This window comes from Danio rerio, chromosome 5 (genome assembly GCF_049306965.1).
Source record: "Danio rerio strain Tuebingen ecotype United States chromosome 5, GRCz12tu, whole genome shotgun sequence".
NCBI lineage: Eukaryota > Metazoa > Chordata > Actinopteri > Cypriniformes > Danionidae > Danio > Danio rerio.
The window spans coordinates 75,597,110-75,613,943 of record NC_133180.1 but is presented as its reverse complement, the minus strand read 5'-3'; the positions used below and the strand labels follow the sequence as shown (position 1 = coordinate 75,613,943).

General features: G+C 35.1%; 1 protein-coding gene across 2 annotated transcripts; it reads left to right on the top strand.

Annotated features, from left to right (window-relative positions):
- The first annotated feature begins 671 nt into the window (after nt 1–671).
- Nucleotides 672–15,295, top strand: aldh2.1 (aldehyde dehydrogenase 2 family member, tandem duplicate 1). 2 transcript variants are annotated; one of them, NM_200490.1, is given in 13 exon segments: nt 672–813; nt 2,154–2,258; nt 4,337–4,477; nt 5,966–6,045; nt 8,883–8,994; nt 9,098–9,226; nt 10,592–10,705; nt 10,849–10,951; nt 11,971–12,155; nt 13,808–13,972; nt 14,151–14,308; nt 14,393–14,507; nt 14,923–15,295. In NM_200490.1, coding segments are annotated over 13 exon segments (1,551 nt in total). In that variant the 5' UTR covers nt 672–702; the 3' UTR covers nt 14,956–15,295.
- The last annotated feature ends 1,539 nt before the right edge of the window (nt 15,296–16,834 follow it).

The window sequence follows — 16,834 nt, the reverse complement described above, 5'->3', positions numbered from 1 at the left end:
CAACCCATCTCTGGGAAACATCCACACACACATTCTCACACACACACACACACTCACACTCATACACTACGGACAATTTGTCCTACCCACTGCGCCACTATGCTGTTCCAGTAATATTAGCATTTTAATAAATATTTAAAAGGTAACTCAAAAGAAACAAAAAATAAAAATATTAAATAAATAAACATGATGTATTCAGAAATTATTGCGAGGCTTCTACCTGGAATGCCACAGTTCCTAGGAACTGTTTTCTTTGAGCAGGATTTGGGCTTGAATTTTTGTGGTACCTGGCAACCCTGCTGTCTGCTTCCGTCTTTCAAAATAAAAACCAGCGAATGTAATCTTTGTTTAAAAATCTGTAATGTAGTTTTAGATCATTTCAATGTTTTTAATATCATATTTAGTTTAGAATATTTAAAATAAACGTGAGATTGCGTTTTTACATGCCTCTTCATTAATTTTGTTGCCAGGTCCGCATGTTTTCTACGTATTTTGCTACTTTACAGTTAACTTTTTTTAGCGAACTCCTCGATATTTCTGGTGAAAAGAAAACATATGCCGACTTTGGATTATTTTGACAGCGACAACGAACTGGTTTAATGTAATTTATTTCCTGTCAAATATCTGGCAACATCTCAGCTACAAGTGAGCGCGTTGAGGTTATTGTTGTCAGTTCAAGTGCTGAAGGCGAGGGAGCAGAAAATGCTGCGCACCGTTTTTTCCCGAACTTTTCCTCAAGTTTTTCGCATCTCCTCATGTCAACATTCAACGATTCCTGCACCTAACGTTAAGCCTGACGTGCATTATAACAAGGTAATCGGCCTAATGATGGCCATTATAATTCATATATGTATTAATCTACGTCGTAGGCTACACTTTATTCGACAAATTGCTATTATAACTCGCACAAAGTGGACGCTTTCAGGCTTATAACGCTGCAGATCACTTTGGTCAAGCCACGAAATTAATATTGCTACTTGCTGTATTTAATACGTTTGTGTGTTTTCTTTTCCTCATAAAAACCTCTGTTTTTTGTTTTTGGGTAGACATTTTTAAATTAAAATTAAATAAATACAAATATAAATAACCAGGAGTGGCACTTATAAACAGATTGATCTCTGTATACATGTGCAATTCCAGATTGTTTCAATAAGGATTAATGGTAAGCATAAATGTATTGAATACAGCATGCAACAACAATATTTTTTTATATTTTTCATCTGGAGACGTGCAAGTTATTAAATTATTAGGTCATATTTGTTAATATTTAAGATACTCCAGTGTAAAAGAACAGAGGGAAAAGATTACTTTAATATCTATATAAAGCTATTATAGCTATAAAAACTCAACTGCTTTCTTTACCTCTGCATTGTGTTATCTTATTTTTTTGTTATGACCAGGAGAGACTTTAAAGGGATTATTTTTAAACATGAATGGATAAAAAAAATAGATAAAAAAAATAGATCTTAAAAAAGTTGTTTTAACTTTTATTTTAATGTATTATTTATTGTTGTTGTCATTTTTTTGCCATGAAATTGCCATTGAAGCTGATGTGGCAATAAACTAATATTTTCGTGAATTGTGTTATTTGTATTAAAATTGGATCTTTAAAAGCTGTTTTAGATTATATTTTATGTATTATTTTTTTATTGTTGCACATAATTTTTTGCCATGAAGTTGCCATTTAAGCTGATATGGCATCGCTGCTTTGCCACTGCGAAGCTTGCAGAGTACCTCAGTGACCTCAGCTTGGGTGATGGGTGAGTCCAGTCTCTGCTTCCTCAATGAAAGACATGTCAGTGGGGTTAAGGAGATCCTCAAAGTATTCCTTCCACCATCCGACAACATCCCAAGTCGAAGTTAACATTTTTTATGATCTTTTAAATATATATATAATTTTATTTATTATTTATTGTTGCATGTTATTATTTTGCCATGAAATTGTCACTGAAGTTGAAGCTGGCAATAAGCTATAAATATTTCAGTCTCTGTATCATGGTATTGTGTTTATTTGCACTCTAACTTTTTGGACTCTGACTTCAGTCCTTCAGATTAAATATCTGCACTGGGGTGGGATCAATGCCATTTAAAGCTCACTTGTTAAATGCCAGAGTAAGTCAGTGTACTCAATCTCTTTGTTTTTACTCCTGCAGATTTTCATTAATAATGAGTGGCATGATGCTGTAAGCAAGAAGACTTTTCCAACCATCAATCCTGCTACTGCTGAAGTGATCTGCCACGTCGCGGAGGGGGATAAGGTGGGTTTTAGGTCTGCACGATACTGAAAGGTATGATATATAAATTATCCTGAATGTGAATGAGATTGTATGCATGCTTATGACAGCTGTTATTAAGTGTCATTTGCTCAGTCAGGTCATTTTAAACGCAAAGATGACATTGTTTGTTATGACAACTTGACATAAATACATCGCAACCTGTTTTTGTCTTGGCCATTACCAAGACAACAAAACCTGTCATAAACCTGTCATAAACATGATTATAATTGTGTCAGTATGCAAGTGGATGTTTAGAGGAACATCTGCGTTGCCGTCTTAAAGGGACAGTACACCCCAAAACCCCAAAATGAAAGCTGTCATCCGTTACTCATCCTCCATTTGTTCAAAGCGGAGTTTCTTTGCCCTGTTGAACACAAAGGAAGACATTTTGAAGAATGCTCAAAATAAAGCCACTATCTCACTTCCATAGTATTTTTTCTTCTGACTATGTTTTTTTTTTTTTTTTTCAACATTCTTCAAAATGTCTTATTTTTTGGAGATGTTCATAGAACTACATTTTCATTTTTAGGTGAACTGTCTCGTTAAAGTCATTATGGGTCAAAACCAGAACTACACTGCATTCCATTTGGAGAGGATAATCACTTACCCTTTTACCCTCTGGAGTGACAGCTTTGAGGGTGAAGGGGTCAAGAAAGCTATTTTTTTGGAATGCACCTCTGAGGCATCTTAATAAGACTATTTATTTATCAGGATCCCCCATTAGCCACTACCAAGGTAGTGGCTATTCTTCCTGGGGTCCATCGAACATAACACAAAATTACATTAATACACAACAACAAAGACTAATAAAAACATTAAAATACAAAATTCATACATAACATCCAAATCAACAATCCACTTAATATTGTTCCATAAAATATTTTTTAAATGATTTTTTAAACCTCCTTTTACTTGTTACAAAGCATGTAACACCCACAAAAACATGCTTTGAATGATGAGTGCATTTATTAATTTATGTTTGTGTGTATTATTTTTATTCATTCATTCATTCATTCATTTTCTTTTTGGCTCTGTCCCTTTATTAATCTGGGATCGCCACAGCGGAATGAACCGCCAACTTATCCAGCACGTTTTTTCGCAGCAGATGCCCTTCCATGCGCATGTGTTTGGACTGTGGGGGAAACCGGAGCACCCGGAGGAAACCCACGCGAACGCAGGAAGAACATGCAAACTCCACACAGAAATGCCAATTGACCCAGCCAAGGCTCGAACCAGCGACCCCTTTTTGCTGTGAGGAGGCAGCACTACCTACTGCACCACTGCGTCGCCAATTTATTTATTTATATACTGTTATTCTATAACAGGCGACAAAGTTGTTCGGTGGTTAGCACTGTTGTCTCACATTACAAGGGCATCCGCTGCGTAAAACATATGCTGGAATAGTTGGCAGTTCATTCCGCTGTGGCAACCCCTGATGAGTAGTCAAACTTCAAGCCTCCATTTGTCTTTCTAAGAGAGCAAATCTGCTTATCTTGGAAAATTTTGAGTTTTTTTTTATTTGTCTTTTATAATTCATTCATTCATTTTCCTTCGGGTTAGTCCCTTAGTCGCCACAGCGGAATGAACTGCCAACTATTCCGATTTCTCTGCATTTCATATTATTTCATTAATTTCCCTTCGGCCTAGTCTCTTTATTCATCAAGGGTCGCCACAGCGGAATGAATCGACAACTTATTTAGCATGTTTTACAAAGCGGATGCCCTTCTAGCCACAACCCAGTACTGGGAAACACCCATACACACTCACATTCACACTACAACCAATTTAGTTCATCCAATTCCCTTATAGCGCATGTGTTTGGACTGTAGGGGAAACCGGACCACCTGGAGGAAACCCGCACCAACACGGGAGAACATGCCTGGACTCAAACCAGCGACCTTCTTGATATGAGGCGACAGTGCTAACCACTGAGCCACCGTGTCGCCCCCATATTATTTCAAATAAAGAGAAATTTCAGGATTGCGAAAGTGATCGTTGCAATAATTTTGGCTTCTGTCTTGTTTATTTGGGTGTCTGTCTGTCTGTTTGTTTGCACACAGGCTGATGTGGATAAAGCGGTGAAGGCTGCCAGAGATGCCTTTAAGCTGGGCTCTCCCTGGCGCCGCATGGATGCGTCTCAGCGTGGGCTGCTGCTGAACAGATTAGCAGACTGCATTGAGAGAGATGCTGCCTATTTAGCTGTGAGTCAACATCATTTGTGCTCCATACTGTCTTATAGACTTGCTGATTTATTGTATATATGGAGATACGTTTGTAGTACGCTTCAGGGCAGCAAGACGCATACATTCACGCTAAGAATAATAACAATGCTCAGAATGGATTGTGATGAGTCAGTAGGAGTATATGTTCATCATTAAAGATGGCCCTTTTTACAAGATGTAAAATAAGTCTGCGATGTCTCTCGAGTGTGTGTGTTTGTGTGAAGTTTCAGCTCAAAATACCGCACAAATAATGTATTATAACTCCTTGAATCTGACCCTTTTAAGCTTTGATCCTAATTGTGCTGTTTTGGTGACTGTCGCTTTAAATTTAAATCAGATTGTGCTCTTTTCAAAAGAGGGCGGAGCTACAAATGCATGTGTTTCAGCATAGTGGCAGATTCAAAAACAAGACTGACCTATGCTAACGAGGGAGATATGATGTCACTAGTGGGCGGGGCTTTCCCCTTCTAATGACACGTATGAATGGGAAATGTCAATCAAAGTGATTCTGCAGACTGATTTTATTTAATAAAAAATAAAATTAATACATTTTAAACATTAGAAGCTGCTTATATTCACAGACTTTTGCCACAGAACTGTGTTTAAACCCTTTATAAATGTGATTTTTGCATAATAGGTGCCCTTTAATAACAATTTTAATTTAACAACTTACATTTTTATAGCACATAGATGAGAGAATTGTTAACTTGGTAACACTTTACAATAAGGTTCATTAGGTAATGCATTTACTAACATGAACTAATCATGAGCAACACGTGTACAGCATTTATTAATCATAATTAAACATTTACTAATGCATTATTAACATTTAAGTCCATGCTTGTTAACATTAGTTAATGCACCATGAGTTAACATGAACTAACAATGAACTACTGTATTTTCATTAATATTGACTAACATGAATAAATACTGTAGTAAATGTATTGTTCATTGTTTGTTCATGTTAGTAAATGCATTAATTAACATTAACTAATCAACCTTATTGTAAAGTGTTAACTTATAAGCAACGGTTAATAAATTGTACATATAGGTGCTGTAAGGAAACAGAACGACAAATTTGCAGGTCAATAAAATATTAAAAATGAGGAAGCGAACAAGAATACACACTCAGTAGCAGACAAACACAATGAATACACACTTCTGAAAAGAGTAAATGTTTTGTCTTTGTACTCGGTTGTATTAATAATAAGCCAACTATAATAATAGAAATATTAATATTCATTAGGGAAAGCAACTATAATACAACTATATTTATGGTAATAATAATAATAAGGAAAAGCAACAGATGAGTAAAGTCAGTGTTGCTATGGTTTAAAGAAATAATGTTGGATCTATGGTTATGGTTGGCTATGGTTTCTGGCATACAGCATGTTTGGATTATACTTGAAGGCATTAATATTACCAATAATAACATAACTAATATTATTTGCTTTTTCTTTTAAACAGGAGCTAGAAACTCTTGATAATGGAAAGCCATATACCCTCTCCTTCTGTGTGGACTTGCCCATGGTGGTCAAATGCTTGAGGTACACTATATTTTTAGAGTGTGTGTGTGTGTGTGTGTTTTATTTGTATTAGCATTGTGCATCAAACAGCATTTTAGTGAAATTTAAAACAAATAAAAAAGACTAATTAGCTATGTTTCCATCCAAAAATACGAATTAAACTTTATGCGCAAAACTGGATTATCGCATTAAAGACGTGCAGCGTAAATAAAGCAGCGTTTCCATCCAACGAGTGGAAGTGAGCAAAGTCGTCACTTCCTGATTATCTGGCGCCAAATATTCATTCATTCATTTTCTTGTCGGCTTAGTCGCTTTAGTAACCCGGGGTCGCCACAGCGGAATGAACCGCCAACTTATTCAGCACGTTTTTACGCAAGGGATGCCCTTCCAGCCGTAACCCATCTCTGGGAAACATCCACACACACATTCACACACAATCATACAGTACGAACAATTTAGCCTACCCAATTCACCTGTACCGCATGTCTTGGGACTGTGGGGGAAACCGGAGGAAACCCACGCGAACACAGGGAGAACATGCAAACTCCACACAGAAACGCCAACTGACCCAAGATTCGAACCAGCAACCCAGCGACCTTCTTGCTGTGAGGGGACAGCACTACCTACTGCGCCACTGCATTGCCCTTGGCGCCAAATATTAAAAGTCAAAACTGAATTTGCTTCAGTTAGAGAATCTGCGTCAATCTTTTCTTCATCTAATAAATGACTTGCGCCTCAGAAGGCAATCCTGACACGCAGTGAACGCATCGTGGCATTGGAAGGTGTTAGACACGGAGCACAGACACTCTTGATTCTAATACTAAAACGATTTTAGAATGACCAAAACTACAGTTCAGATGGTTTACAGTGTGCTCAGCCTGCTGGTTTGTCCATTTACACACATTTTCATCATCACATGATCTCTTATAACAAAATCACATGACCTTTTTTAATGCGCATTCTGAAATTCGTGCGGTAAAAGTGTTTCCAAAGTAGTTTATGCGCATCTTTTCTTATCAAATAAAACGTTTGTCCTACTCAGTTATGTGCAAGTAAGCTTTTTATGCGCATTTTCAAAATGTATGCGCATCTTGGCGTTTCCATCAACCGTTTTTTATGCGCATATATGCAAAATGCGCATAAAAATAGGTGAATGGAAACATAGCTATTGACATAACTCGCTCACATAGCAAATTGCTAGGGATTCACAGATTTTTATTTTGTTATTTATTTATTTATTTTTATTTTAAAAAAATTTTGTACTCGCTGATACCGATTATTATTTTGGATGGCCAACACAGGTGAATCTGGTAAAAATAATTAAAAATATATATTTTTTATGCGCATTTTTAAAATGTATGCAAATCTTGGCATTTCCATCAACCATTTTTTTATGCACATATGCAAAATGCACATAAAAAAGGTGGATGGAAACATAGTTATTGACATAACTCTTATAAATAGAAAATTGCTAGGGATTCACAGAATTTTATTTGTTTAATTTATTTTTATTTTTTTACTTTTTTTTTCTGTACTCGCCGATACCGATTATTATTTTGGATGGCCAACACAGGTGAATCTGGTAAAAATAATTTAAAAAATATATTTTTTGGACCGCCACCATTACAATATTATATAAAATTATTTATTTTGTGTTTTTTATTGCTGATGATGTCTTTTTATTGTTATACTTTGTTTTTTGTTTTTTTTTAAGAAACGTTTGTGATGTTTATAAAATTTGATCTGGTTTTACCACAAAATAGCCAGAGAAGCTGATATGGCAATAAATTCAAAACTCTCTGGGCTCTATCATACACTCGCAATAAGGCACAAGACGTGATATTTTGCAATTTTCAGACCAGCGCAACTGTAGTTTTCACGTTTTGCGCCACATTGTTTAAATGGCGAATCCATTTGCGCCACATTGTGGACTCATGGGTGTGCTGGTATATAAAGGAGGTGTGTTAAGCTGCATTGCTTTTTCATGAGGAACCACTCTAAAGTCCAGCGCAGAGCGCGTTAGTTATGCAGGTCCAAAACTCTTACACATTGCTGAGCACACACAGAATGAACAGCAACACACAAATATCTTTACAGATGAAAAAGTAAAAGATTGAAATGTTACAAAAATTAATATTTCCTACATAAATATAAAAGCCACCGCCTCCATGCCTCATCTCAGGGAGGCTTTTTCAGTTTTTTCCTGACAATTTGCATTTGTATAATGTTATTATATTCCAAAGAGATGGGTTTCGGCTGGAAGGGCGTCCACTGCGTAAAAACATGTTGGATTAGTTGGTGGTTCATTCCGCTGTGGCGACTACGGATTAATAAAGGAACTAAGCTGAAATGAAAATGAATGAATAAATGAATGTGTTATTATTATTATTAGCAGTATTATTAACTATATGTATATTTATTGCTATTTTTTTACTATTTTCTCACTAGTGAAGCGTTCAGTTTTTCCACTTACAAAGTCCGCCATGTAAATAGTATATGCACCATGGAGCGACGCAACTGACTCTTAAAGGGAATGTGAGATGAGACTCTGATTGGTTTAATGCACGTTATGCTCAAAACACAATCAGAACTCATTTAGAGAATTAGCTCAACCCTGTTAGACCATGCACCGAGCACAGACCGTACTATTCTGTTTGTAAAAAAGCTACATTAAATTTGGACATGCCCTTAATGCTTTTGCACCATGCGCTTTAGACTTTGTGCCTAGATCGTTAAAATAGAGACCCCTGTCTCTCTTTTTGAAAATAGTGTAAAATGTAGTGAAAAAAAACTTCCAAAAATACTTTAGAAAGAACTAATAATAATTTTTTTGCTGTTGTGTATGGTTTGTTTTTTAGGTATTATGCTGGCTGGGCAGACAAATGGGAGGGTAAAACCATCCCGATTGATGGCAATTACTTCTGCTACACAAGACATGAGCCCATTGGAGTCTGTGGGCAAATTATTCCTGTAAGGCTATGCTTTTGAATGCATATTTGCAATGCTTTTATAATGTTGTATTGCAGTAATTTTACAACTAATGCAATGTCCTTCTGTCCTCCTTTGTGTGCAGTGGAATTTCCCTCTATTGATGCAGGCGTTAAAGCTGGGTCCGGCTCTGGCCACTGGAAACACAGTGGTGATGAAGGTGGCGGAGCAGACGCCACTCACTGCATTGTATATCGCCAGTTTGATCAAAGAGGTGAATGACATTCAGACCTACTGAATAATTGCAAAATACCACTGTGATGATGTGAGTTGATAGGGGGGTTTAGTGCAAGAATAATGGCTCAGTCACAAAACCTCATTAGTGCAGCAGTAGCTATAGTAAAGCAGCGTTTACATCCAATGAGAACAAAATCATCACTTCCTGATTAACTGGTGCCAAATAGCAAAATGTGGTTTTTGACAGTAGGAGAAGCTAATGAAGAAACCTGGGCTGGGTTTTTAAAAAGGTTTAATCCGGATAAAATTGATCTGGATTTAGTAATCCTTTTTTTTGATCCGTGATCATGTAATCCAGCTTACTTTTTGAGCCAGTTTTCCAAAGCAACATCAAATTGCATCAATCTGATCTGGATAGGAACTTTTCAGGATCACTAAATCTGGATAACCAGTGATCAAACAGGAGTCAAAATAACTTTATTTTTATTTAAAATGAAAACACACACATAAAAAAAAAAAACTAAAAACAAGACCCCCCCCCTTCTAGCAGTCCGCTCATCTGAGACCTGAGACCAAACACTGTACATTGAGGATATTTATAACAAGTTTCATATATAGATGTATGGAATAAAAAACAAGACTTAATGTCAAAAACTCCACAATAATTTCAGACTTCCTCATCTAATGTGGAGAGCATGTCTGAGCCAAAGAGCTTAGAATGACCAAGAGGCGACACTCTAGTGTAATTTGGTAAACAGCCACTAGAGGGCTGAATACGTTAAAGCCTACCTAATCACTGTAGCCTGACGGATGAACAAATACAATTAAGCCTGATGAATAAATAGGATATCTTGTACGATACTGCATGATCCAAATGTAGTATTATTTGATACATTTTTTAGAGTTTCATTACATTTTAAGCATAAAATCCACGCTAAATCCACCCTCCTAATGGGATCAGTTTAATCCAATTTTTTTGGATCAAAGTGATCTAAGTCCTACAAAAAAAAAGGTCTGAAAAAACCCAAACTGAAGGTTTGATCCGGATCAAAACCAAGATTAAATTATGTGATCTAATCCAATTATTTAATCCGTTTATTCTTTTAAAAAACCCATTTCAAGATTTGATCCAATCCCTTATACAAAAACTTAGTTGAAAAATGATATATGTTATATTAAATAGCATATGGTTATAAACACTGGTTATCCAGATTTAGTGATCGTGAAAAGTTCCCATGCGGATCAGATTGATGTTCCGATGTTGCTTTGAAAAACTGGCTCAACATGTAAGCTTGATTATGTGATCATGGATCGCAAAAAAGGATTACTAAAACCGGATTAAACCTTTTGAAAAACCGGGCCCTGCTTACAGTGTTGATGTTTTCCATGTGTTGTGCTGTAGGTTGGTTTTCCTGCTGGGGTTGTCAACATTATCCCAGGGTTTGGTCCCACAGCAGGAGCAGCCATTGCTTCTCACATGGATGTGGACAAAGTAGCTTTCACCGGCTCCACTGATGTAAGAGATTTCCTTTCAATAATTTATATTTTTTGGATTTGTGCAATATCATGCTGAAGCCTTCTTTCACTTCTTACACCTTTGTTTGTTATGAATGCGCGCCCTCTAGCGGCGAAAATGACATACTAATTGTGTTTCTGTAGGTCGGTCACCTGATCCAGCGAGCCTCGAGTGCCAGTAATCTGAAAAATGTCTCCCTGGAGCTCGGAGGAAAGAGTCCAAACATCATCCTGTCAGATGCTAACAGTGAGTTTTTTTTTTTGTCATGACTGATTCAGATTTAGTTTTTCTATTTTTAGATTATTTTTGTTTTTTTAAAGCATGAGACAAGAACTAATGAAACTGCCCTGCTGAAAAATCCAGCTTAAACCAGCCCAGGCTGATTAGCTGGTTTTAGCTGGTCGACCAGGCTGGTGTTAGAGGGGTTTTGGCCACTTCCAGGCTGGTTTCCAGCCATTTCCAGCCTGGTCTTACCTGGTCAGGCTGGGAGATGACCAGCTAAAACCAGCTTGACCAGCCTAGCCAAGCTGGGAGTCAAGCCAAAACCAGCTATGTCCAGCTTAAATCAGGCTGGTCAAGCTGGTATTAGCTGGATTTGGCTGGTCATTTTCCAGCCTGACCAGCTAAGACCAGGCTGGAAATGGCTGGAAACCAGCCTGGAAATGGCCAAAACCCCTCTAAAACCAGGCTGGTCAACCAGCTAAAACCAGCCAACCAGCCTAGGCTGGTTTAAGCTGGATTTTTCAGCAGGGTGACTACATGTTTATTTGCTTTATCGTTATCTGAACTATCCACCGCGATTCCAAATAACAGCCATTTTAATCAGGATACATTAGAATATGCTACAAACAAAAGCTTGTCGCTAGCTACGTCTATTAGCCGTATTCATTTACAGCAGTGGTATTTAATGATATAATTATTTAAAAAATCTAAAATATCTAAACACAAAATAGTTTAACTTACCTTTTATTATGACAAATGCTGGGTGGTTTCCCTCAGTCTCATAAGTAGTGCCTTGCTAATGTCAGTTAGCCATGCCCACTTATTTACATGGTGCAGTATACATTGAATTAAAAAACCCATTACCGTTGACAATTTATTCTGTGTTAACAATATATACCCTCATGACCCCCAGCACTAGCGAGCCTCATGATCAAATTCACTTAACCACGTGTCAGATGACACTTTCTAGTGTGCTAGTCCTCATTATAAGTACATGATTAGTCTTTTCATTGTTTCTAATTGAATTATACTTGCATTCGCAGTGGAAGAAGCAGTGGAGCAGGCCCATTCTGCCCTGTTCTTCAACCAAGGCCAGTGCTGTTGCGCAGGCACTCGCACTTTTGTACAGGAGAGCATCTACGATGAGTTTGTGGAGCGAAGTGTGGAGAGAGCCAAGAATAGGATTGTGGGAGATCCATTTGACTTGAACACGGAGCAGGGCCCACAGGTACAGCTCTGTTACAAACACTTTACAATCAGAGTGTGTGCATATGGAGATTTTAATATGTAAAAGGCACAATATGTCAAATATTTTCATTAAAATATCCAACAAAACACTTAAACGGAGTTGTATATCCTGCTGGATTATGTAAGTGCATTATTCCAAATGTTTCCAAATAACTAGTGGTCTTAGTGTGTGCCGTGTGTTAATGCTAATGACGTCACACATCCTCGATTTAAGGTTTGGTTTTGTAGCAACCAAACTAGGCCTTTGTTTGTTGTGAGTTCTCGCCCTCTAGTGGACAAAATTATATACTGTGCTTTTATTTATGGTAATAATTGTTTTGCATGTTTGTGTTTTTAACTAGGGTGGAAAATTTATATTATATTGTTGGTTGTTATCATATTTGTTGTTAATTCAGTAATTGCATTATTGGCACAAATGTATTGCCAAAGCGCTTTTGAAGTTTACATTAAAAAAGAACATATATGTATATATTTAAAAAAAACTATAGTAAACACAGTGAATAGTTCTAGTAGTAGTAAGAGTAGTAATAAATAAATTAATTCATTAATTTTCTTTTCTGCTTTGTCCCTTTATTAATCTGGGTTCATCACAGCGGAATGAACCGCCAACTTATCTAGCAGGTTCTACGCAGCGTATTAAATAAATAAATAGTAAATAATTAATTAATTAATTAAAAATTGAATAAGTAAAAAAATTATTAATAGTAAATGATAAATAAATAAAAATTAAATAAATTGAAAATTAATTAATGAAAAAACACAAAGTAAATAAATAATAAATTAATTAATTAAAAATAAAAAGTAAATAAATAATAAATAACAAAAAATTAAATACAAAGTAAATTAATAAAAAATAATAAAGTAAACAAATAATAAATAACTAAACAAATAAAAAATAAAAAGTAAATAATGAATAAATAAATAAATAAAAAGTAAATAAATAAAATAAAAATAAATAAATAAAATAAAAAGTAAATAAATAATACATTAATTAAAATATATAAAAATAAATATAAAAAAATATATATATAAAAAATTATAATAATATTAATTAAACAAATACAAATTTAAAAATAATTATTATTATAAGGAACAAACTGTACATTTAACAATCAACATTTATGTTTAAAACAGTAATAATAAATAATAATAATCAGTATATTTACAATATATTAATATAATAGATAATAATACAATATATTTATTTACGTATTTGTTTGTTGTTAATAAGTTTAGAAGACTTTAATTGATAATTGGTAAAATGTTATTAACCTTTCTAGCATGATCTCATATCTGGTATGATTTCTAATACATTAGATGTTGCTCATCCTGGTAATTACAGATCATTTCTAGCATGCATTATTGCGGATTGATGAGGTTTGAAAGGCTTGCACACTGTTAAAAATTATATGACTAAAAAGCATGACCACAAATGTTTTTAAGTTAGTTCAAATTACTGAAGTTAATCAGGTGTCAACTACATTTTATTAAGTTTAACTTAATTTGTTTAGTCAGTTTGATTGATATAAGTTAACAAAATTGCACAATCTGAAAAGGCACACGTGTAAAAAACATATGGATCCCTCAATAATGATCAGATTGATCCATTAGTATTTCTGGTCTTCACTAAAGGTGGATGAGGATCAGTTCAAGAAGGTTCTGGGCTACATCAGCAGCGGGAAGCGTGAAGGAGCCAAGCTGATGTGTGGAGGAGCTCCAGCCGCCGAGCGCGGATACTTCATCCAGCCCACAGTCTTCGGAGACGTCAAGGACGACATGAAAATCGCTCGCGAGGAGGTGTGGAGCTCACTTCAGAACTCATTTTAATGTGTGCATTAGCATAATTGTGCAGCTTTTCAAAGGATACTCCATTTATTAGCATGCATGCACATACGCTACACACTAAACACATGCATTGTTAGATGTACCGCAACTCGTACATGTATTAACTGATGTAGTTTGGTTTTCCTGTCAGATCTTCGGGCCTGTTATGCAAATTCTGAAGTTCAAATCTTTGGAGGAAGTGATTGAGAGAGCCAACGACAGCAAATATGGCCTCGCGGCTGCTGTTTTCACCCAGAACATTGACAAGGCCAATTATATTTCCCATGGCCTGCGTGCTGGGACTGTGTGGTAATTATTAATATAAATATCTGAGCTTACTGATGTCGAAATGCATTCACATGTTGACATTGTATAATTGTTTTATTTGATTAGGATTAACTGCTATAACGTGTTCGGAGTTCAGGCTCCGTTTGGAGGCTACAAAGCATCAGGAATTGGTCGTGAGTTGGGCGAGTATGGACTGGACATCTACACGGAGGTCAAAACGGTAAGGTTTTCCCATCAGATAATAAACATTGATTATTCTTAATGTTTTTATTATTGTAAACTGATATTTTTATAGTTTATCTGTCAATTTTATTCACACAAAGTGGTTTTCCAGAGTGGTTAAGTGCTTAAAAGATTAGAGTTAAATTGAAGTAGATTTTATTTATTGTTTGTTCTATGGTAAAGTGTTTTAAATGCATGTGTGTGTATTGTAGCTAACTTCATTTATTAGATTTTTTAATATTTCAGCCCACAACTTGCACAAATAACAATACCAAAGGCACAAAACAAAAATTCTAATAATGAAATAGTTGCTAAAAAAATGTGTTGAAACGTATAATAAATGTATAATAAACGTGTGAGAGAGGACTAATATCTTAATGCTCTTTGTTTCTATTGTTGTATTTCTTTTACAGGTTACAATTAAGGTTCCTCAGAAAAATTCATAAATGGAGCAATTAAAGAAGATGCTGTTTAGTCACGAATTGCAACGTTAAGAATTGAAAATATTGTGGTAACGTGTAGTAAAAAATAGGTTTTGTACTGTATGTAAACTCCTTAAAAGTAAAGGTCTGTCAGAGCTTACTTATAAAATTGATTTGATTCTGTTTAATTCAGACTTCATGTGAACAGCATAATTGTTTGAACGTATGAGCTGATTTATGTATTACATGTGGTTTTGTTTCATTTTTATTTCATTTATTTTTAATGCATGTCAATGCATGACCTTTTCTGATGATCATTTGTAATAATATGCATTAGAAAATAAAATAAAATCCAATATTAACAGTGTGACTTGATTATTTTTAATGTTTTGGTGGTTATTATGTAGTGGTTGCTTTTTTTTCTTAAAAAAAGGTAGCCCATGCCCAAAAAAAAATGTAGTCTATTTGTGACAATAATAGTTGAAAGACTATAATTTTTATAATTATGCATAAAAAGTAAAAATATAAATGAATGAATGCATTTTATGTTTATGTCATAAATATTCTACATATTGTTTTCACCAAACTTCCAACATTTACCTCATTTTGTGTTTAATTTATTTGATTTAATTTAATAAACCAGTTGAAAATACATGCATTTGTTAATCATGAAATTACAAACAATACATGTCATTTTGTTTATGTGTTAATGTTTTGTGTATCTCATTTTACTGAAATGTGAATTAATTTAGTCTCTACATTTATTTGTGGATCAGAAATATATTCAACAAGTATCCCACATAAAATACTATAGTAATTTATAGAAAATACCAGTGTTTTTTTAGTATTTTTAAAGTACTGTAAAATACATGCTTACCCAAAAAACCCAGAAATGGTTTACGTATTTTGGTGAAAACAATGGAAATTGCATGGAATTGCTCATATACTACATGAAATCTGTACCATCCGTCTTAACAATTGATCAGTGGTGCAAAGTAACTAACTACAATTACTCAAATTACCGTAATTAAATAGTTTTTCTCAGAAATTGTAATTTACTAAGTAGTTTTAAAAATGTGTACATTTACTCTCCCTTGAGTACATTTTTAGAGCTGTATCGGTACTTTTACTCCACTACTTTCCTTCAACCTGCAGTCACGACTTTATTTTTTATTTTCTATGGTGATTGGCTAAAGTAAAATAATCAGTCCTGTGATTTCTGTCCAATCAAATCAGACATAGAAAGTAATTCCTATGATACTGAACAACATCAACACATCGGCGCTTTATAAATGCAGCAAACCTTTTGGAAGCATTACAAATGTCCAAGATGACGTCCAAAATCTTTACACACATTGTCGCACAGATTTTAATAGTCTGGATGTCACTGATGAGAAAATAGCAGCCTGATCTCCCGAGAAAGCGTAAGTATTTCACGTTTTGCCAGTTTAGTGGCTAATTTGTATGAATTCGTACAGGTTCAGTAATACGAAATTGTACGATTTAAAAAAAGAGGCGTGGCACATAACCCCACCCCTAAACCCAACTGTCATTGGGGGATGAGCAAATCGTACTAAAATGTACAAATTAGATCGTAAGAGTTCGTACGAATTAGCCACTAAATAAAAAAGTTACGAATTGCCGTGAGATTGTGTTGGAAAATGGATGTCGACTGTATGAGGACTAAAATCACCAAACAGCCTTAACCACTAAATGGAATGAATGAAAAATGGAAGGAAAGACCGATCGAAGGTAAGACTGAAATTATGAAGGAAGGAAGGATTAAATGAAAAAGGACTGAACAAACTAAGGGAAGGATGGAAGGAAAGAATGAATGAAGGAAGGACCAAAATTATGAACGAATGAATGAACAAATGAAGGGAGGATCTAAGAAAGAACCAAA

Coding starts and splice junctions, on each gene's coding strand:
- aldh2.1 (XM_073950016.1), top strand. CDS start 4,403: ATGGATGCGTCTCAGCGTGGGCTGCTGCTGAACAGATTAGCAGACTGC. Junction 14,309..14,392: donor CTGCGTGCTGGGACTGTGTG/GTAATTATTAAT, acceptor TTATTTGATTAG/GATTAACTGCTATAACGTGT. Junction 14,508..14,922: donor TCTACACGGAGGTCAAAACG/GTAAGGTTTTCC, acceptor TTTCTTTTACAG/GTTACAATTAAGGTTCCTCA.